This window comes from Trichomonas vaginalis, chromosome III, assembly GCF_026262505.1.
Source record: "Trichomonas vaginalis G3 chromosome III, whole genome shotgun sequence".
Taxonomy (NCBI): Eukaryota; Parabasalia; order Trichomonadida; family Trichomonadidae; genus Trichomonas; species Trichomonas vaginalis.
The window spans coordinates 22,562,066-22,584,120 of NC_067205.1; the positions used below are offsets into that span (position 1 = coordinate 22,562,066).

Genomic DNA, 22,055 nt, shown 5'->3' on the forward strand with positions numbered 1-22,055 from the left:
CAGAAGATTTCATTCTATATGCCTATGAAAAGTACTCTCAAAACTAACTTTTTCCTAATTATAATTAAATCTAGAATATTGTATTATGCTTAGTATTATTTCATTTTTCTCATTCAATTTAGAATTTACAAATGTCAAAAAATTGAGAGCTGTCACTTTTGATGAATTTCTGTTTATTACAACAGAAAAAATAAAGTTAGAATTTTTTTTTATTTATTTTTTTATTTTGTATGTAAAGACAGTAATGACAACATTAGAGAACACAACAACTGCTATCGTTCATGAAGCCATAAATGAAGAATACGAATACATACAATATAACAAACAACTTCGCCTCATTCGTTCGGTCAAAGACGATATGTACCAGATGCAAAGTATAATGAACGCTCTTCGTTCTACAAAGCAAGCATATCATTGGTTTGAAAACCAACAGACAAAAGAACTTTTAGAAGAATTTCCTCATATGATTGCTTCCCTCGGAAAACCGAGAGAAGAGATTCCGTACGAAAATCGCAAGAATTTGGCTCCTGGTTTGAAAGGTTATTATATTCATAGACTTTTAGTAAACGCTGTAGCAATGTGGGCTTCACCTCGTTATGCTTGTTATATTTTCATGATGTTAGATGAACTATATAAAGCAGAACGTGGAGAGATGGAAAAGAAACTTCAAGCAAAAGATGAAGTCATTGAATCCAAAGACAAAAGCATACAGAAAAGAATACCACGTTCAGTACCAAAAGGAAAGGGAAAGAGTTATAAGTATATGATATATACTGAAGAGTTGGAGAAGGAAGAAGACAGTGACATGGTTATGTTGCATTTAGTGAGAAGAAACAACAAGAGCTTTTACGACTTAGCTAAGATATATAAATCTGACAGAAATTGGTTCTATCGTGAAAACTTACCGATTTCAATGACACCGAATGAGCAAATAAAGGAAATTGTCAAAAATACTCTTCCTCAAACACACTATGACATCAAAGGTTGCACAATACTTACATTCAAAGAAGACTTAACATTACTGAAGGAAAAAATAACAGAATATTTCGATAACTTCAAAGAGGAAGAATAAAAAAAATCTAAGCTAATTTTATTTTTTTATAAAATTTTATCTCATATGAAAGAACATGAATTTAGAATATTCGGAACTCATGACAGAAGAAGAGAACGAACAACATGTAAAAGATTATGCAAAATTTCTGAAGACATACAAAGCATTTAAACAATATCTAAATGCTTCTAAAGATTATGCAAAATTTCTGAAGGTATATAAAGCTTATGAAAAAGCGTATGAAAAGTTTATACATTGGGGAATTGTTGTAAAATATCGATATGAAGACTAACCAAAAATAATTTTTGCTTAAATAGCTTCAGGGTCTATTTCTTCAACCATTTCACTTCCTTCGTCAATGTCAATAGAAGCTTCTTCAACCTTTGGTAAGAATTTCTGTATAACATCTTTGTTCGTTATTGTCTTCAGAGATGAAGGATAATATTTCACATTTGTTTCACCTTTCTTATATTCTTTCTGTTCGGAAAGATTTAAAGCAATACTGAAGAAGTCAATGTTAGAGTTCTTTATGACAGTATAGTGTGTATCTTTGACATTCACGAAGAAACTCTTTTGTTTCAAAACTACTGCTAACTCTTGTGAAGTATAACGTTTGCGGTCAATGACGATAGCTAATGGTCTGACATACTGACTCTTATATACGAAAAAAAGAGATCTGACATTGTGTCAGATCTCAGTAAAAGTGACATTTACATGTCAAAAAAATAGAATGAGTTTAAGTAATTAAAATTGAGGGTGAGAGTAGTATTGTATGAAATAATATCTCTCACCCTCCAATTCATCCTATGGCGCCGAAAAAATTTTGGTGAAATGCGACCACATTTCACCAAAATTTCTCGCGCCATATAGAGAACTAGAGCCTGTGAGGTACTGATACTATCCATGTACCTCGCAGGCTCTAGTTCCAAGCCAAAATGGCTAAAAATTGCCCGCAATTGTTCACATTGCGGGCAATTTTTAGCCATTTTGGCTGGGAATTGGAGGTGAGAGTAGTATTGTATGAAATAATATCTCTCACCCTCCAATTCATCCTATGGCGCCGAAAAAATTTTGGTGAAATGCGACCACATTTCACCAAAATTTCTCGGCGCCATATAGAGAACTAGAGCCTGTGAGGTACTGATACTATCCATGTACCTCGCAGGCTCTAGTTCCAAGCCAAAATGGCTAAAAATTGCCCGCAATTGTTCACATTCCCATCTTTTGTTGGTAAGACGAAGAATATGAAATAAATTATGAAGAAGATAATGATGAATAAAATATCACTTTTTATATTTTTGACACGTAAAGTTGTCACTTTTCTGTCAAACTGTTTTTATCGTTTTCGTATATAACATGACCGAACTTAGATTCTTTCACAAACTTCTTGTTAAAGATAACATTAACATTTGAAGCACCATTGAACTCATTCTTGATGGCAGTAGCGAGAGCATTGTATGAAAAGAACTTGCAATCTTGCATGTGTTTCATTAAAATAAAAATATTAAATTATTTTGAAAAATAACTTAAAAAAATCTAATCTAATTTTTTCAAAAAATATTTTTTTATTTCCTACTAAAGATGTATCGGAAGTTGTCTAAGTTAGAACACTCGGAAATAAAACAACTTCTTACAGAAGCTAATATAGATGTTGCAAAGCATTACGCAACAAACAAAAAAGCACTCGCTGACATCCTCAATGACTATAATGGTGCAATAAGTTATGATAGAATTCATGAGTTCATAAAGCCGCAACGCGGCGAGGACGAAGTCCATGCAAGAGCATTTCCTTTAAATGACGTTGCTATTGACTTATATCATAGACGTTCAGTACCTCATGAAGTAAGAAGAGAAATGTTTGACATAACAAATGCGAACGTTGGTCATACTCGTAAAGCTCTTTCTCATGACGTTCGTCAAGAGTTGTTTGAACTTACGAACTCAAACGTTGGTGAAACAAGAAGAGCTGTACCTCATGAAGTAAGAAGAGAAATGTATGACATAACAAATGCAAACGTTGGTCATACTCGTAAAGCTCTTTCTCATGACGTTCGTCAAGAGTTGTTTGAACTTACGAACTCAAACGTTGGTGAAACAAGAAGAGCTGTACCTCATGAAGTAAGAAGAGAAATGTATGACATAACAAATGCAAACGTTGGTAAAACACGAAAGAGAGACGACACACTGAAACAACAGAGAAGAGAGATGTTTAAAAGTGCTATAGAACAAGTTCGCAAAGCTAATGATGTCATTCGTTCCATTGACGACAAACCAAAAGAAGGTGAGAGATGGTTAAAGAAAGATGAAGAGAATAGGAAGAGAAATGTGAAGTCAGGCAATAGACTCATTGACTTTAACATCGAAGCTTTAGATGAACCAAACAGAGACTACTTACACAAACATTTCGGTAAGGTTTTCATGAGACTCTTAGAGAAAATTAAAATAAACTCACAACAGAGATGGATGGTATGTTATAAACTTGGTGGAAAGTATGAATGTTCTACGTTAAACCTCAATAATATTGGAACATTACTACATCAGCTCTTGAAGGAGAACTTTATATCAGAGATAGAAGCAAATGCTGCAGGTATTGTTGAAATGCACTATGACTTCTTCTTGACAAACATAAAGAATCTTACCGAAATAAAAATGTATGATTTAACTGAATATGAAGGCTTAACGATGTCAGATGTTAAGAAAGGAAAGCCAAAAAAGAGACCATATAGAGATGAAAGCACACTGACAAATGACCAGAAAGCCATTTTGGAAGCTCTTAAGCAAACAGGAAACCCAGCACTTATAGAAAGCTTTTGGAAAGATAATGGTGAAAAGAAGTTTTATAAGAAGAGAAGCGGTCAGTTCTGGAAGTATCTTTGCACATTACCTATAAATCTTGAACGCTACCAAATCTTCAATGAACTGAACAAAAGAACTGCAACACTTATGACAGAAGACAATTGTTTCGTTTATGCTTGCATTCAGGCTGGAGTAGATGAGCAGACGGTAGACCACATGAGAGAAGTCATTCGTGTTAGAGACTTTCCTCAAAGTAAAGTACAAGAAATTTCTGATGCAACAGGTATAGCATTTAATGTTACCATTGGTTACTTCAATGACTCAAGACATAATGAAATAAAGAGATACATACCAAAAGAATGTAAAACTATTCGAACTATTGACTTACTTCTTGTTGAAGACCACTACATGCTAAATGAAAGATTACCAATGACAACATATTTCATTCGCAACTATATAGAAATCTTGAAGGAGTGTGGTGGAATGAACATTGAGAAATAGATGAAGATTTATACAAAGAGAGAGAACAAATATATTGTTCGTTATGATAGAACAACACCGTTATGGGATGTTATGAAAACATTGTGGGAGTGCAAATATTTCGAACCTATTTCTTATGGAGAACTTTTCACATATACGACTGACTTATCTAAACAGAACCTTGCACCATTTAAAGATTTGACATATGCTCCAAAGTATTGTGTACAACTGAAGAAGAAAGCCGAGTCAAAAGAAGTAAATAAAGCTAAATGTAAGTTCATTCCTGAGCACGTTTTCTTTGCTGACTTTGAGTGCAGTACCGATGGCTTTCATAAAGCTTTTAACATATGTTACGACAGTGAAGATGGTTCAGTGAGTGAAAGCATTTGGGGTCAGAACTGTGCAACAGAATTTTTGGAACGACTTCCTGACAAGAGTTTAATATATTTCCATAACCTCAGTTATGATATAAACTTCATCTTAAGACACATGACAGAAGTGAAAGGAACTCCCATCATTAAAGGTTCACGAACAATGCAAATAACTGGCTTATATAAAGGAAGGGCAATTATTATAAAAGACTCTTACAGTGTTATAAATAAGAAGCTTAAACTATTTCCTGCTATGTTTAACTTACAAACAGGACCGAAAGAAGTATTTCCATACAACTACTACAGCAGTGTTTTGTTAGCAAATGACAACAGAACTGGTGTCATTTCTGAAGCATGTAAGTTTATCCAGGATGCAGATACATTCATGAAAAACATAGATTCCATCAAAGGTTGCAGAATAGATGAAAACCACTTCGACTTAGAAAAGTATAGCACGTTTTACTGCAAACAAGATGTAAGAATATTAAGAGAAGGTTTTGTTAAGTTCCGCAATGACATATTGAAAGAATTTGATTTAAACGTTTATGACTACGTTAGCATTTGTTCAATTGCTAACAAATTATTTGAGAACAGAGTGTACTTCCCGAATGGAAATTTATATGACCTCTCAAATAAACCAAGAGAATTTATTTCACGCTGTATTCAAGGTGGAAGATGTATGTTGTCAGATAACATGAAACAAAAGAGCGAAAAGAAACTCATTGCTGACTTCGACGCTGTTTCATTATATCCATCCGCTATAGCAAGACTTTATACTTTAGAAGGAATTCCAAAGGTTATGAAGAAAGAAATGTTAAGCACAGAGTATCTCATGAGACATTTATTCGATGACGAACAAAAGGAACCCATTGGTGAAAAGTTTATGTCTGGCTTCTTTGTTCTCATTAAGATAAAAGAGATTGGCATACATAGACACTTTCCTTTAATAGTTTGTGACCCTGAACTAAATCCAGAACTTAACGTTCCCAGAAGTTCAAACACTTGCTGTTTAATGTATGTTGACCATATAACATTACAAGACCTCATAAAATATCAAGGTGTCAAATGTGAAGTGTTGCAAGGATACTATTACGATGGAAACAGAGATATTAGAATAAGAGATGAAGTAAAGAAGTTGTTTGAGTTAAGGTTAAAGTATAAGAAAGAAGGAAATCCTTTGCAAGAAAATATAAAGCTCATTCTGAACAGTATTTATGGCAAAACTATTCTATCTCCTATTGAGTCAAAAATAACCATAGTAGATGACAAAGATGCTATAAGATATGCCATCAGAAACTACAATCATATAGTGAAGTTCGAAGGTTTGGATGGTTCGGATAAAACTATTTTCAAGCTAACGAAAAGCATTTGCAGACACTTTAACTTCTGTCCACTTGGTGTTAATATTCTGTCAATGTCGAAGAGAATAGTGAACGAAGTATTCTGTACTGCAGAAGATATGGGACTTCAAATATTTTACCAGGACTGTGATAGCATGCATATTTTCAATGAAGACATACCAAAGCTTGCAGCAGAGTTTAAGAAGAGATACGGTAGAGAACTTATTGGTAAAACATTAGGTCAGTTCCATTCTGACTTCGCAGAAATAACACCTGGAAAACAAAGTTTAGCATACAAGTCAATATTTTGTGGAAAGAAGACTTACATAGACTTACTCAAGAATGATTTAAATGAAGTTGCATTTCATGCACGTTGTAAAGGTGTAAAACAAGACGTTCTTGCTTTAACAGCTAATGAAATGTTTCCTGAAGCTATACAATGCTATTACAATGAAGATAAGAACATTCACATACCTGTTGGAACATATGACAAAGACTCTGAGTTCAGTTTAATGAAACTTTACAAAGCACTTTATGATGGTCAAGAGATTGGATTTGACTTATGTAAGTCTGCTACACCTGCATTTGAAGAGAAGTTTAACTTCTCAATAACGACTAAAACAAGCTTTATTCGTAAGTTGAAGTTCTGAGGTCATTTATTTTTGTCAGCAATGAGGTCATTCGTGATAAAAATAATGAGGTCATATATTTTTGTCATTTATGAATAACCATTGTCTCTCTTAAACTTTGCAATAGACAGCTTTATTCTTCTTCCTTCTACATCTGTAATGTTTATATAATCTTTGTTATACTGTCTTAAGACATTCATTCGTCTGTATTGAGTTCCCATGAAATAGTAAAAGGCATCTTCACTTGGGACATAGTAGTAGTTCTCTAACGTGTGATATGAGTATTGTATAATTTCAACAGCGTCTTCAGGAAGAGAGTCAACAATGTCAAACCAATAGCCATTTGAACCAGAAATATTTCTCATGTTTTCTCTTCTTGTCGTCCATCTTAAGTTCGAGATATGAAAGTCTCCTCTGTCTCTGTTTATATGGTCTACTTCACGAAGTCCTTCAGGGTTCGGAATGAAAGTTTCTGCAACTATTCTATGTTTCATCAGCTTGTGTTTGTTTAAATTTACACAAATATAACCATCTCCTTGGTCAAACTCACTAACAACTCTTTTATTGCTTATACGTCTAATTGGATAAGGGTACTCTGAAAAGATTTCATAGTCATTGTCATGTTCGAGTGTTTGCCAATGTCCTTCACCTTCCATGCCTTTCACTCAAATAAAAATTTTCAGAAAAAATAAAACTAGCGTAGATTTTACAATACAGCTATTGTAGAATTTAAGAGTTGAGCTTCAATGTATAAACAATCTTTTCTATCTGGAGGCAAGAACACTGGTGCTTTATGGTCATGAGTTGAGTACATGTCTATCCAAAACTCACGATTGAAACCAGTTAGTTTGTAATATTTAGGATTTGGTAATGGTGAATTTCTTGTATGACCAATGAACTTATTTTCAACTCCTTTACTTAGGTTTGAATATAATATTGCTTGTTTTCTATCCCAAATACCTGGAAATCTAATTTCGGAAAAATCATTTTTCCTCGGAAGCATTGCATCATAATTGAAAACATTTTTGAAATCATCACTTGGTTCAGAGATTTGAAATCTTATACGTAATGGATTTTCTTTCTCTTTAGCTAATTTGTTTAACGGTGAGAATACAATGAATTGACAGTCATGAGTTCCATCTTCATTTTCATTAAATTCATAATGAAAGTCTATAAGTTGTGGCTGACTACCTTCTTCTTTCAGTTGTGCAACAAACTCACGTAAAGGCTGTAAAGTTTGTACTTCAATGTTAAACTTTTTCTCGAACATTTCATTAAATGAAATCATACATTGTTGCAATGTTGTATCGTCTTTAAAGTATTTGTATATGTGAATGTTTTGGGCGCTTAAAGACTGTTCGTCATTTTCTATCTCGACTTGAAGTATAAAGTCAACCTTTCTGAAAGCACGTGTTATATACATATGTTATGCCAATGTACTTCTCTTCATTTATGTTCACAATCCAGTCTGGTGGAAACTTAAACGTTACTCTGTTCCCCTTTATTTTGACGTCAGGGTTTTCACTATGAACGCAACAGATAAAGGTATTTGTCTATACATTTAATTCGGATAAAAATAAACCATTTACTCTTTCTTTGCTTCAGCTTCTTTAGCTTTTGCTTCAGCTTCTTCTCTAGCTTTCTTCGCCAGCAAACGTGGGTTCTTTTGTCTTCCAGCAGCTAATGCAGCAAGTTGTTTTTCACTAAGTTTTCTCTTTGGTCTCTCTGGCTTTTGTTCTGGTTTTTGTTCCTTCAGTTCGGATAAAATTTGCTCACGAATTTCTTTCTTCAATGCTTCAACATCTATTGTCTGAGTCATTTGACTGCGGATAAAAATCTAACTTAAAACTTTAACCGATGTAAAATGAGCTTGTCAAAATCAGAGCGAGAGTCTATTATATTAAATGACGCAAGAGGAATACAACATCCTTTCTATTACGTAAGTCAGAGTAAAGATGGTAAAATATACGTAAGAAAAAGAAAGGTACCATTAGCAAATGCAGAGAGCGACAGCATTAAGGTGCATGGCACCGAGGGCGAAGCCCATATAAAACCTTCTGATCAAACTGAGCCACCAAAAGAACAAGAAGAAAAGAAGCCAGATGTACTTTCAATAACGAACCAAGAGCTTATTGCAAAGTTCGTGAATTTCATTTAAAAACAAACCGAGTCAAAGAATCCTGACCCGCCAGTGAAAGAAGTTGAGACAAAAGAGAATGTACAGTTCATTGAAAATGTTAAGAAACAACTTCCACTACGAATGCCAAGAAGAAGAGTGAGAATAATGAAGTAAAGAGATATTTTTATCCGAAGGAAAAACATGCAGAACGAACAGTTAAACGAATTTACTCCAGCAGAGCATATTCATCAGATTCGCTCATATTTCGATATCATAGACAATGCAGTTCAAATTGGTGACACTAATAGAAAATATTCTGACGCAAAGATTCCATCACAACCTGGAACTGCTAAAGATAACACATGGGTAACATTCAATCTCTCACCTCCTGGTGAAAATATGTTGGACCTTTACAATACATTCATTACGTATAAAATGGAAGGTCAATTTATTGTAGATAAAGAAATTGGTTCAGGTTCCAATAAAACAAACCCACCAGGATTTTGGATTGGTTTCGATGACGCTTTCTATGCAGTTGCTGGATATCAAATCCTTGCAAATGGTCGTATCGTATATTCTCAAGACAACGCAAGAGAAGAAGCATATATAACTTCAAACTCACAAACTACCGAACAAATAAAGAAAGTAGATGTTTTCTCAAAGACTCGACATGAAGATGTATGGAGTCATTCGGGAACATGCAGAACAGGACAAATTGTTAGTGGTCCAATTACAGCAGGAAAATCATTTGATTTTAAGCTTCGTTTAAGAATTCCTGTTAGAAGATTCCTTCCATTAGAAGCTATTCGATTTATTCCAGCTTTTGCAGGAAACATTCAGCTTAAAGTAAAGTTCAGTAGCGACGCCTTACAATGCACATCTATATCTGTAAATGATATCATTGCTTTCAATCCAACTCTTAAAGTTGCATTTGCTTCAGATTCAAATCCACCGACAAATAAATTTGTTCCATGGAATGAACCATTCACTATGATAACGAAGGCAGTAGAAGCTAGTGGAACAGTTACTATTACAACTGTAACCCAGCAACTATTTCGAACAAAGATGGATTTTAATGAATGTTTCATTCATCCAAAGTCATTCTCTTTAGACCCTAACATTTATACAGAACTTGTAGAACATTATACAAACGAGGCTTTATGTTTTCCTGTTAAAGTTATGGATTGGATTCCTATGGACGGTTCATTCTCAAAGAATACAGATAGTTCAAGTGCAACATTTACAGCAGCTTATACGCCTATTAATGTTAAAAGTATTTGGGCACTATTTAGAAAGAAAGACAACTATTATGTTAATTTTGAGAACCCTAAGTTTAAATATCTTCAGCTTTCCATGGGAGCTTATGGAAATATGCCTGCAGAACCTGAAAAATCATATGGACCTGTATTTTATGAAATGGTTGCGAACGCTTGCAATACAAACAATGATATGATAGGATTTAATGAAGATGTTATGAGGTCATTGGTGGATGATGGTAGTGTGGAACATAAATGGGATAGCTATGACAACACACATTTCTTATGTGGTTTTCCAACAGAAGTGGACTTTTGCTTCATGCAGGGTCAAACATCTACTGCTCCAATAACATACAAATTGTCTGTTAAAGGACCTATTGAACTAGCAACTGAAAATGTACCAAAGCCACTTATTGGATTTATGAGGGATTGTTGCTTTGCCATTCAGGTGCGTGCTAATGGAATCCCAATAATAAGATTAGATGACTATAACTTAGCTGCGGACGACAGTGAGGAATAAAGGATGAACGTTTATTTTTAAAGCTTATAAATGAGTTCTTCATCAAGCTCTCGTGAACCTTCACCATCTGTGAAACAAACTTTACCAAACGATTATGGAGCACCTATTGAATATTTCTTACGAGCTGCACAATGGCAAAGAGCAGTCTCACCAAGGTTAGGTGTTCCACCAGCTCCTGTCAAAAATAGCATTTGGTCAAGTCCTTATATAAGATATGGTCTCCCACTAGGTTTGCTAGCTACAGCAGGAGCAGTTATGATGTTGAAAAGAAATAAAGCAAATGTTGTAAATAATACTGAAGTAGCTGAAGTTAAACAAACTCCAACACCTTCGCCAAAACCAACGTCAAAACCAACGCCTTCACAAGCAAAACCTTCAATGACTCCTGAACCTATGGAAGTACAAACTCCTGTTCAAAAGTCAACTCCTAAACCGACTCCAACATTTAAACCAGAACCTACTCCTCAAATAAATCGTAAAACTCCTGCGTTTCCTTACTGAAAAAATAACGTTATTTTTATTTAATATTAAAATTTTTATTTGATTGAAATGACAAATAAAGTCACTGAAGCAATGAAACAAAAGTTTTTGGTAGAATACATTAAATCAGGAACTATTCCAGAAGGTTTTTACATTCATACTATGAAGGATGGTAGAGTTCAGTTTAGAAAGATAAAGCAACCATTAGATAGAGAAGGTATATTAAGGAAGATTAAACTTCATGAAGACAACATTGCTGAACTTAAGAAGAAGTTAGAAGAGTTGGAGAAAGCAGACAACAGTGAGGAATAAAATATTTCATTAGTTTTATTTTTACTGAAAAATTTTATTTGGATGTAATGACGAAAACTATTGAGATAACAAACTACAACGGTCATGAGTTTAAGAATTTGTTCTTCGTTCCTCGTGAAAATACATTCTATCAGATACGAGGGAGAAAGGGTAAAGTTAGTTTGAGCGTTTATGACTACAAGCATAATGGAAAGTTTATACAAGCATATGATACAAACGGTAAGCGTGTTTCATTAGCTTTGTCAAAACTTACTAACATTCATTTTGACAGTGACTTTGACTCTGACGATTGGAGTGACAGCAGCGATAGTGAAGAATATGAACTGTTGTGTGAAGCAAAGCAATGGGAAGAGTTGCAATACTTTTGTAAATGAGAACGTTTATTTTTTACCGTAGTAAAGTCGTTAGTGAAAACGTTAGTGAGGTGAAGTGGTTGGTGGTTTTGTAAATATTTAAGGTTAAGTTAGTGTTGTCGTTTGTGTTGTAAAATATACGTTAACGGTTTTGTAAAGTGTCAAATACACATATAATGGGTAAGGAGGCGCGCAGTGCCGCCGTACCCATCTACCCTAAATTTATTTTTGGGCTATGTTTTCATACGCGTGAAGGTGGTGATATCATTTATTTTTAAGTTTATTTTTATATAAATGACAGAACAAAAATAAAGCATATCTACTCAACAGGAATGAGACCCTTACTGACTATGTATTCGTTTAATGCTTGATGAAAACAATGGTACATATTATCGTATGGGTATACACAACGTCTGTTTCCATCGTCGTCGTATATGTAGAGCTCAAATCCAGTCCAACCTTCTTTTGTACAATATGTAGCTTTATTTAAGTATGCATTTATGTAGATAAGACAATTTTCTTCATCGCTCCAGAAATAATTTTTGTTCTTTGTTGAAATAGTTTTCGTTCCTCTGCGACCATAAGGAATGTATGCAATGAACTTTGCGTCATAAGGGATTGTAATATATTCAGGGTTTCTTTCATCGTCAATGGGTCTGTCTTTGTTAAAATGCATGTTTCTCAGTTTTACTTGAGTTTTGAATAGTTCACGGAAACGTTCTGGGAAAGAGTCATAGTAAATGTAGTCGGACATGTCTTTGTAATGAAATAAAAAATTTAAAAAAAATAAAAATAAGGTTATTTTTATTTAGTGAGGACGGTAGTGAATTCGTTAGTGAAGTCGTTAGTGAAGTCGTTTATGTGTCAGATGGTTTTGTAAATATTTAAGGTTAAGTTGGTGTTATGATTGTGTTGTAAAATATACGTTACCGGTTTCGTAAAGTGTCAAACCGTTATCTTGGGTAAGGTGGAACGCAGTGCCTCCGTACCCAAGATAGGTATATTAATTAATGTTGATAGCGATGATGACGATAGTTGGATCATACGTCCAAAAAAGGAAATACAGAAGAACAAACTTGAAATTATTGCTGAAAAATGCGAAAAGAGATTAAACAGAGTGAGAAATTTAAGTCAGGCTTGACCAAAATTTGATGAAGATGATTTGGAAAGTCCTTTGTCGGAAGATGACTAATTTATTATATTATTTTTTTTATTTTGGTTGAATTAAAGGTGATTTTTATATTCATTGGATTTTGTATAGAATTGTAATTATAGTTTGAATGGAAACAATAAAACATTATAGTGATATAAGACATCTTAGAAAAAAAAATTGTAATTTGACTATTTCAATATCATAAACACATTTCTATTGTTATAAAAGTCTTAAGTGCTTGTGATCAGATAAATCTGTTTTTCAATAAGACATCTTAGAAAAAAAAATTGTAATTTGACTATTTCAATATCATAAACACATTTCTATTGTTATAAAAGTCTTAAGTGCTTGTGATCAGATAAATCTGTTTTTCAATAAGACATCTTAGAAAAAAAAATTGTAATTTGACTATTTCAATATCATAAACACATTTCTATTGTTATAAAAGTCTTAAGTGCTTGTGATCAGATAAATCTGTTTTTCAATAAGACATCTTAGAAAAAAAATTGTAATTTGACTATTTCAATATCATAAACACATTTCTATTGTTATAAAAGTCTTAAGTGCTTGTGATCAGACAAATCTGTTTTTCAATAAGACATCTTAGAAAAAAAATTGTAATTTGACTATTTCAATATCATAAACACATTTCTATTGTGCTAAGCTATTAGTCTTCTTCGATTTTTGGATATTGATCGACACATTCTCAGAAAAATATAGCTTTTAAAAATACGCTTGAGTACATCTGACAACTGATATGGCATATCAATGAGAATTAATATTAAATAATATAATAATTATTTAATATTAATTATTTGTATAAGTGTACACTATAAAATGGAAAATAACAGTTCATATGAATATTGATTTTAAAACCATCAAGTGGCTTAAAGTTTTCCTGATTTATAAACCATTTAATGGTATATCATAAACTAGGAAGAGTTAATTTTAGATAAATAATCTTTATTATAAACAAAAATAATATATACAAAACAATAATAAAATAATAATTCATGATTGTAATATGTAATAAGAATATATTGCAGTTAAGAGTTTCTCTCGAAGAATGTCGAAATTTGTGAATTGAGGTATGATCAGTTTCATGAAACAAGTCGAAGCAGTTGGAAGAGGCCATGTCTTCTCATCATTTTCGTCGACATTTTCGAAATCTTTAATACTCATCGGGTATACACTGATGAAAGGTTTGTAATTCCATGCAGGAATAGATGAATATCCTGAACTGAATCTCAAGAAATCTCTCAAATTCTCTTCACTGAATGTGTCGATTACTTTGAACAACAAATCTGTATCGTAATTCTTAGAAACTAAGATCATCTTGATGTCTTCACTCGTTATCTCTGTTTTTCCTCTGCACAGCTGTTCCAAGTACTTAGGTGTCAAAAATTCATTACAAGGAACAGGAGAAACAATGTAAAATCCTCTTCGAATCAATTCTAAACTGTTTTTCAGTTCGTTGATTCTGATCTTCTTGATCTCTTCAATGAAATAATCTTTCTCACTAAAATCAACTTGATCTGGTTTGATTGTATGAACTTCGCCACTCAAAAGTGTGACTGACCAATTAACATCTGAAAAACTTTCTTTCGAATTAGAATTTTCCAAGATACTGACGAAATCTCGAAATGAATTATCAATAGAGTAAATATCATCAATTGTCAAATCAATGCCACATAAATATCGCCAGACAAATGGTGAAAAATTGAAGTCAAACGTGATATAACTAACTGCAGCACAGCCAATCAATGCGCCTGCACAAATGAACTCAAATTCATTACTCACAAATGGATTTGGGAAAAGTTTTTCTTTGTCGACATTTGACAAAATAAAAATTTTGTTGTTTGGATTCACGATTTCTCTGCAAATGTCGTAATAAACTTCTCTCATTGGACCACCACTGTCGATACCTTCTTCTGAGATAAGAATAGTCTTCCAGATTCGCTCTTTGTTTCGTAAAAAATCAAGTCTGTCAAAACTTTTAATTTGTGAAGTGAATTGATGGAAAAGTGACACACCTAAACCTGTTTCATGGAATTTACGACTTTGATAACGATTGAATCTCAATGTCAATGGTTCTCTGCAATATCCGAAATTGAATAATGCTTCTTCGTATTTTCGACAACTTTCTTCAAATGAAATGTTCCATGGCAAAAATTCAACGGTTTTCACAAAAAAGGTGACTTCTTCTAACATTGATTTTCTCAGTGAAACTGTGTCTGAATCGAATTCTGAGATTTCTTCGCCGTTCATCATCTTTTCGTCATATGAATAATTCCATTTCTTGTTTTCACAAATTTTCGTAAAAAGTGTCTCTAAACGGTTATAATTGTTATCGTCGACCAAAACTTGGACAGTTAAATAAACTGGATCTTCTTCTGGATTTTCTAATGTAAATTGTTCTGGTAAGACCAAACTGTTTGTCACTTTTTGTGATGTTTCAACAACAACAGGATTTTGTGACAAATATGAAAATATATCAATAACAACAGATTTGTTTGAGAAATTATACTCAAATTTGCCTTTCTTGTCTAAAATCATTTTGATCTTTCTCAAAAGTAAAAATTTCGAAACACAAATAGGATAAAAAGTGACAGAACGATTATTTTTGAATGATAAATATAACAAATAATTATCTGAGTTTTGGACGAACTCGTTATCTGTCTCTGATAAATATATTTGGATATCTCTGAAATCTGACAATTTTTGAACAACTTTGTTTCGAAAATCTGAAATTTGTAAACTGAATTTTGTCATATTTTCGTCAAATTTCATATTATTACTAACAAAATTTGTCAAATATATAATTGAGTCCAAATCATTAAGTTCACTATTAGAATATGTTTCGAGTAAAATTCCTAATAAATTATTAGACAAAAAATCATTTTCTGGGAAAATTCTTGGACAATAATAAACAGAAGAATTAAGAAAATTACTGTCGTTTTTGGAAATCTCCAAGAGAACAATGAAAAGATGAATCAAAGGAATTGTTGTGTTGTCATCTTTAACAAATTTTTCAATAAGATAATGACCTAACAAAAATTCGTTTTTCTTCATCAAAATGTCTTTCGAAACATTGTTTGGAACAATGAAAACTTTGTTTTTCTTTAATGACAAACAATTTGAAAATGGTTTCGTTTTTTCAAGTAATTGAAACATGATTTTTGAATTCTTACTTTGGATGATACTTTTTCCAAGAAATTCCAAAATTTTTGGTCTGTAATTTATCAACAATCTCTTCATATTACTTGTGAAGATGTCTTCAATAGAAGAGATGTCACAAAATTCAAAAACAGTTTGACAAAACTTACAAATCAATTCAATTTTGTCTAAATTATAAAATGAATAATATAAAATTAAAATATATCTTGACAAAGATGATAAAAGATATAAACTTGACTTATTATGTGCTCTTGTATTGATAAAAGTAACTTTCTCCTTATCATCGTTAGACAATGAATTAAACAAAATTGATGAACTTCGTTGTAAAATTTTTGTCAAAGATTCATCCAAAACTTCAATGTTTTCTTCTGTTGAATCTAAAACAACAAATTCTTCATCATCTTTGAAAGCAATAACTTTCATCATACTGTTGTTGATTTCAAAGATAACACCATTACACTTCTCTTTTCTCAATCTGACAAAACTGCCAACAAAATAGCCGAAATAATAATTTGGAGGTTGAAAAGTGAAGTCATCACTTTCAGGAGGATCAACATAAACAGGTTTCTTGAGTTGGAATATGTGATCTTGAATATATTTCGGTGTATCTTTCGTCAAAAAATAATTAAATTCCGTTTTCAGTTCACATTCATTATAAAAAGTGACAATTATTGGATAAAAACTTTTTGAAATGTTATACAAACATTGTTCATCTTGTAAATTGTCATTTGAGAAAACACAAAATGTCCTGTTCTTGTAGCAAATGGAAATTTTCTTTGATGGATGTAATGGAATTAAATTTTCTAAAAAAGGGTAAATTATATTTCCCCTTAAATCAACACCCATGAATCGAACAGGAAGATTCTTGTTGATGAATCCAATCATAATAGAATTATTTTGCGATTTTTTCACATCAACAGTCATCCAAAATAAACCGTCACGTTTCACTTTTTTTGACAAAACAAAAACACAACAATCTTCTTCCACGCCGATAAGAGTTCTATCGTCTGTCACATCACCACTTCTCAAATGAATGAATTTGATGAAATTCGTTTTGGAAATAGTTGGAAATCCATTCAAATTCCTTGTTGTTGTTTCAAAATCATGATATAACATTCCAAGCGGCTTTTTAACAGTTTTTAGAGCTAAATCTTCAAGAATTTTTACGTCTAAGTTGATGTTTTTCACATTTTGTATGTTTTGGAATTGCGTCATTAAAAATGTGAAAAGTGACAAAACCGCCAAATTCCCTTCAACGTCTATTTTATCAGAATTGATAATTTGAGATGTCTGTTTGGTCAGTTCACTTATTACATTCAAAGATAACTTAGATAAAATTAAAATAGGGGGAGAAACAGAAAAAGAAGGGGTGAAATTAAGGAAATCATTGATTTTGAATTGATTTTGCAAAATTTTCTCATCGGAAAATGATTTTTGCAAATAATTTGTCGATGAACTCGAATAAATCGAATTTCCAAAAACATTTAAAAATCCTATCGTTGTGTCACTTTTTAGATCTTGACACTTTTGGATGATTTTTTCTAAAATGTCAGAAAATGGTTTCTTTTGATTTAGGAAGAGTTTTCTTAGATATAAAATCAAATTTTTTGTTCCATTTGTTTTAGAAAAAATTGATTTTATATTTTTTCCAATTTTCGACAACAAAAATTCGATTTGTTCTTGATGAATATCTAAATCTAATAAATTAGTCAATATCTTGTTATCTAGTTTCGTTATATCTAATTTAGATATTTCAAATAATTCTGACATGACACTTTTTGGCAAAAATCTCAAAAAATTCAAATCATTTTCAACTAATTTTGGTAAATACTTTTGTAATACAGTTTTAAGATCTTCATTTTGTGATTTAAATACTAATCCAATGATCATTTCCAAGAATGGTTTGAGTTTTTTATCTTTTGAAAATCTTGGCAAAAATGAAATTGAATTTTTGTCAAAACCGTAAACCGATAAGTAAAATAAATTAAAGAAAACGTTACATTTTGGTTCCAATTTTTCTCTTATTCCTATATCACATTTCGGATTCAAATATCTATAGAAAACTTTTTTGTGGACATCTTTTTTTGAAGAATTTTCAAACAAATTAATGAAAGAAATTGCTGTTTTCTTGTAGATCTCTCTTTCTTTAGATATTTTAACAATATCACATATTTGTGACAAAGTGTTTTGTGATTTGAAGAAATCAATTATTTGTTTCAATGATTCATTAAATTCCAAATCACTTTTTGTGTTCATTAGAAACTCTGCTTTTTCTTTAATTGTTTTTGACATCAATTCAAAGTTTTGTCTGATTTCTGGTGAATCTTTGTCATTGAACTGGAAAGAATTGTATATCATCGGTCTCAACTTCTGAACTGATTTATAAACTAACAACAAATTAACTGGAATTTCAATTCCTTCATAATAATCTATTTGTTTCTTGTTTTTATTTTCTTCTGAAATTTGATTTTGATTGGAAATAGTTTGATTTGTGTCTTTATAATTGTTGTCATTTACACTTTGATTCGTGTCACTTTTTGAATGAAAATTTTTCTCATTTTCATTGTTGATCATTTGGTTAGTGTCACTTTTTGATTCTTTATTAGAATTTTTATCATTTTCTTTATTAACAGATTTTTCATTATGATGATGTGTGTCACTTTTTGAACTGTCAATATTTTGATTAGAATTATGATTTTTATGAGTTTCATTGTCATGAATCGTGTCACTTTTAAAGTTGTCATTATTACGATGTATGTCACTTTTTATGTTGTCAAGATTTTGATGAGATTCATTCTTTGGATCATTATTACGATGTGTGTCACTTTTTGGATCATCATCTTTATTAGTGGATTTATCTTTAAGTTTGTCACTTTTTGAATTATCTTTAAGTTTGTCACTTTTTGGATTCTCGTTATTTTGTTGTGTTTCACATTTTGAATTTTCAGTATTTCTTTTAGAGTTTTCTAAGTTTTTTCTTCTTTTTGACTCTAACAATTTTCTTGTCAATTCAAAAAAAGAGTCAACTAAGCCAATACAACACAAACTAGAAGCGAAAATGTTTCTTTCTACTAATAAAACTTCTTTTGGAGGTGTTTTGTGTCTCCAAAGTGATTTCTTCTCAAGTAAATCATATGAAATGTCAAATAACTCTTCATCAACAAAATTTGACAATTGTAAACCAGCGTCACTTTTTGGAAATTGTAAAATTCTTCTTTTTTGTATTTCTTCTTCTGTTTCTGAAAGAGAATTCAAACATAAATTACAAAAACGTGACATAATGAAATAGAAATAAGAAAATAAAAACAAATTCGAGTCAGGAACCAAAAATTTCTTATCGGAACAAGGAACGTATTTTTGGCCAGTAATTAAAAATCCTCTGTGATAAAATCTCTCAAAATTCGGAATAACCTTAAAATTCAATTCGTTTTGATTCGTAAATGTCATGTCGTCTTCTAATCTCTGACCATTTACAAATATGTCGCCGTTACCGGTTTTTACATCGGTAATTTTTACATTTGTCACTCTTTGGGGATGAACCGAAAAACCAAATTCTTTTCCATCAGTGACTAATGCGAATTGATATTTCTCCTCAAATTTTTCCTTTAAAAATTTGAGAGGTTTATTTTGATCGTAAAATTTTTCATTCAAATTTGTTTTGGTATTTTTTGAGGAAATATTTTCCATAAATTTTTTGGCAGAAATGATGATAGACTTTGCAAGGGATTCTGTTTGCTTTATAGATGTCGAATAATAATAGAATACCTTTAAAAGTCTTAAAGATTTGTCTTTTTGGTTGGAATTTAATAATTCATTCGCTTTTTCAAAGAAAATTTCAATGAATTGCTGGAGAGGAGTATCCAAACCAAATTTGTTAGATAATTGAACGAAAAGAGGGAACTTTGTCTCAAGATTTTCGACGACTTTCAAATTATTAAAGGAAAGAGCTGTTTGTGGACCGTATTTTGGCTTGAAATCAAATGAAGTGACGTTCAAACTCCAAAATACCCTGTTTACGAAATCTTGATTCGTATATAAATATCGAAATACGATTAAAAGGAACATTTGTAAGGAATCAAGTATCGGAAGACCACCTATATCTTCTTTGGCTATCAATAAACAGTTCTGTACCTTTTGAATTAAATCTGTATTTTTTATTTTTTCATTATCTTCGACACAAATCGCGTTTAAGTTGAGAGCGATCAATCTTAGCAGCATTGTAACTAAATACTCCCTTAATTCTGGTCTCATATTGAGAGATTTTTCGAAAATTCTTAATAAAACAATTAAATTCGACATACTTTGGTTTGTAAGTGAAATTAATAATGGATCCGTGGTCATAGATCCAGAATAAATTCTTTTGAACCTTGTATCAGCTGAATACATCAATTCTTCGATAATATTTGAAATAATATTTTCATTTGAATCAGTTTTATATAGATAAGGTATGAAAATTGTCCAATCTTTCATTTGTTTGTATTGTTTTCTGTATATTTGTTCTTTAATTAATAGAAATGAGTAATATTTTTCTTGATGATACAAAGTTGGTGCCAAAGGATAGTAATTATAGGGTTTATTTATCTTTGTAAGTGCTGAGCAAGTGATTCCATCTATTGTTGTTGCATAAAGTGGTCCATTTTTCGTAAAAATTTGTAATTTATGGTCTAAAAAGAAAGTTCCAAGGATTTCTTCGTCAACAGTTATTTCTTTCTCTACCTTATTGATTGTTTCACTCAATAGATTGCCTCTTACTATAGTAACAAGTAGAGTTTTTAGTGATTTTAGTTGAATAAAACAAAATCTTTTCTCAAAATGATAAATAGAGAGTATTTTGTAAAGCGGTATGATTTTATCGAGTGCGCTTGTTGTTAATGGCTTGTTATTATTTGTTTTTAAACGACAATATTCGATTGTATTTTTTGATGGCGTAAAAACGTAAATATGTTTGTTCCAACATGCAACTTTTGAGTCATCAAACACTTTGAAGTTAATCAATTTGGGAGAAATTAATCCCCTGTACTTATCCAAAATATATTCCGTTCCTTCGTGGATATCTATTGAAATTATAGTGTTTTCTCCATTGTACACGTAGTTTTCTTGCAGAGTTTCGTCGATAAATCGTTCAAGAAGAAACAAATAGAAGCGAGATGACTTCAAAACAGCGGCAATATCAGGTAATATCGATGAAACTGCATCGTGTACGTTCTTTTTGTTGAATTTGCTTTCAATATCGGTAAAAAATTTAATAATTGACTTAATTGAATATTTAGAATTTGAAAATTCATCACTGAGATCATTTAATGCATTAAGAAGCTTATTCTCTGATATATTTAAGTCGAAATCGAACTCTTCTGTGTGTTGATCTGTGTTTTTTGGTGTTAAATCACTAAAATATTTATCAACTGTTAGTGATTCTATTTCAAAATTCTCTTCTATATGTTCACGTATCTTCTTTTCGGTTGGTTCGATGAAAATTGAAAGTGGACACATCGATTTCATTGCTTTTGACGCTTCATCTTTTAATAAATCAGCTCTTTCATTATCAACAATGTAATTTACATCTTCTGTTGTTATATAATACTCATCTAAAGGTTTAATATCAATATTTGAAATGAATTCATCTGAAAAGACATAATCAGGGTTAAATTCATTCATTCAAAAAAAAGTCTTTTTTTGTTCAGGAGAAAAATATTTTTTTGGTGGTCAATTTATAATAAAATAAAAACTTCATTTAAACTAAAAGATATTATCTATGAGTGAAAGATCCAGAATCAGATGAAAATTCCAAAAATATCAGAAATTAATGCATTTATACCATAATGAACTTTCTTATGTTCAACCAAACTTAATTGCACTGCAGAAATGCGGATAAAAAGTAACAATTGCCCTAATAATTTTGATTTATAAAACATTCATTTCACTTAGTATTACAACTATTCATTTTGTGTTGTGAGACTAATATCTGACTGATATCCATCATTTTATGAGCCAAAAAGAAAAAGTATTCAATTTTGATGT

At 31.5% G+C, this 22,055-nt stretch overlaps 12 protein-coding genes and 1 pseudogene across 13 annotated transcripts, besides 7 other annotated features; 8 read left to right on the plus strand and 5 right to left on the minus strand.

Annotated features, from left to right (window-relative positions):
• Window positions 1-1,360: part of a mobile genetic element that runs on past the window's edge.
• Window positions 143-179: a mobile genetic element.
• TVAGG3_0745640 (KilA, N-terminal/APSES-type HTH, DNA-binding family) lies at window positions 245-1,072 on the plus strand (the record flags this gene model as incomplete). Its single annotated transcript, XM_051245012.1, has 1 exon — window positions 245-1,072. One exon carries the CDS (start codon window positions 245-247, stop codon window positions 1,070-1,072), a length of 828 nt encoding a protein of 275 aa, XP_051091599.1.
• Window positions 1,361-12,705: a mobile genetic element.
• Window positions 1,870-1,977: a mobile genetic element.
• Window positions 2,118-2,226: a mobile genetic element.
• Window positions 2,347-2,413: a mobile genetic element.
• On the plus strand, window positions 2,906-3,742 carry TVAGG3_0745690 (organellar and viral DNA polymerase type B; the record flags this gene model as incomplete). The annotated part of the gene is made up of 1 exon (XM_051245013.1): window positions 2,906-3,742. A coding segment is annotated over one exon (837 nt), but the record flags the coding sequence as incomplete, so codon positions are not given.
• TVAGG3_0745700 (organellar and viral DNA polymerase type B) lies at window positions 4,817-5,841 on the plus strand (the record flags this gene model as incomplete). The annotated part of the gene is made up of 1 exon (XM_051245014.1): window positions 4,817-5,841. A coding segment is annotated over one exon (1,025 nt), but the record flags the coding sequence as incomplete, so codon positions are not given.
• Window positions 6,194-6,688, plus strand: TVAGG3_0745710 (organellar and viral DNA polymerase type B; the record flags this gene model as incomplete). The annotated part of the gene is made up of 1 exon (XM_001303989.2): window positions 6,194-6,688. The coding sequence occupies one exon, from the start codon at window positions 6,194-6,196 to the stop codon at window positions 6,686-6,688; it is 495 nt and encodes a 164-aa protein (XP_001303990.1).
• TVAGG3_0745720 (HNH endonuclease family) lies at window positions 6,757-7,323 on the minus strand (the record flags this gene model as incomplete). The annotated part of the gene is made up of 1 exon (XM_051245015.1): window positions 6,757-7,323. The coding sequence occupies one exon, from the start codon at window positions 7,321-7,323 to the stop codon at window positions 6,757-6,759; it is 567 nt and encodes a 188-aa protein (XP_051091602.1).
• Window positions 7,377-8,228, minus strand: TVAGG3_0745730 (annotated as a pseudogene). The gene has a single exon. A coding segment is annotated over exon 1 (852 nt).
• On the minus strand, window positions 8,253-8,486 carry TVAGG3_0745740 (uncharacterized protein; the record flags this gene model as incomplete). Its single annotated transcript, XM_001303987.1, has 1 exon — window positions 8,253-8,486. One exon carries the CDS (start codon window positions 8,484-8,486, stop codon window positions 8,253-8,255), a length of 234 nt encoding a protein of 77 aa, XP_001303988.1.
• Window positions 8,514-8,825, plus strand: TVAGG3_0745750 (uncharacterized protein; the record flags this gene model as incomplete). The annotated part of the gene is made up of 1 exon (XM_051245016.1): window positions 8,514-8,825. A coding segment is annotated over one exon (312 nt), but the record flags the coding sequence as incomplete, so codon positions are not given.
• Window positions 8,988-10,562, plus strand: TVAGG3_0745760 (uncharacterized protein; the record flags this gene model as incomplete). The annotated part of the gene is made up of 1 exon (XM_051245017.1): window positions 8,988-10,562. One exon carries the CDS (start codon window positions 8,988-8,990, stop codon window positions 10,560-10,562), a length of 1,575 nt encoding a protein of 524 aa, XP_051091604.1.
• Window positions 10,593-11,063, plus strand: TVAGG3_0745770 (repellent protein 1 family; the record flags this gene model as incomplete). Its single annotated transcript, XM_051245018.1, has 1 exon — window positions 10,593-11,063. The coding sequence occupies one exon, from the start codon at window positions 10,593-10,595 to the stop codon at window positions 11,061-11,063; it is 471 nt and encodes a 156-aa protein (XP_051091605.1).
• Window positions 11,112-11,354, plus strand: TVAGG3_0745780 (uncharacterized protein; the record flags this gene model as incomplete). Its single annotated transcript, XM_051245019.1, has 1 exon — window positions 11,112-11,354. The coding sequence occupies one exon, from the start codon at window positions 11,112-11,114 to the stop codon at window positions 11,352-11,354; it is 243 nt and encodes an 80-aa protein (XP_051091606.1).
• Window positions 12,169-12,461, minus strand: TVAGG3_0745790 (uncharacterized protein; the record flags this gene model as incomplete). The annotated part of the gene is made up of 1 exon (XM_001303984.2): window positions 12,169-12,461. A coding segment is annotated over one exon (293 nt), but the record flags the coding sequence as incomplete, so codon positions are not given.
• A 10-nt stretch (window positions 12,706-12,715) lies between the features above and the next one.
• Window positions 12,716-13,518: a mobile genetic element.
• A 353-nt stretch (window positions 13,519-13,871) lies between these two features.
• Window positions 13,872-21,692, minus strand: TVAGG3_0745810 (guanyl-nucleotide exchange factor protein; the record flags this gene model as incomplete). The annotated part of the gene is made up of 1 exon (XM_001303983.1): window positions 13,872-21,692. The coding sequence occupies one exon, from the start codon at window positions 21,690-21,692 to the stop codon at window positions 13,872-13,874; it is 7,821 nt and encodes a 2,606-aa protein (XP_001303984.1).
• Window positions 21,693-22,055: the final 363 nt, after the last annotated feature.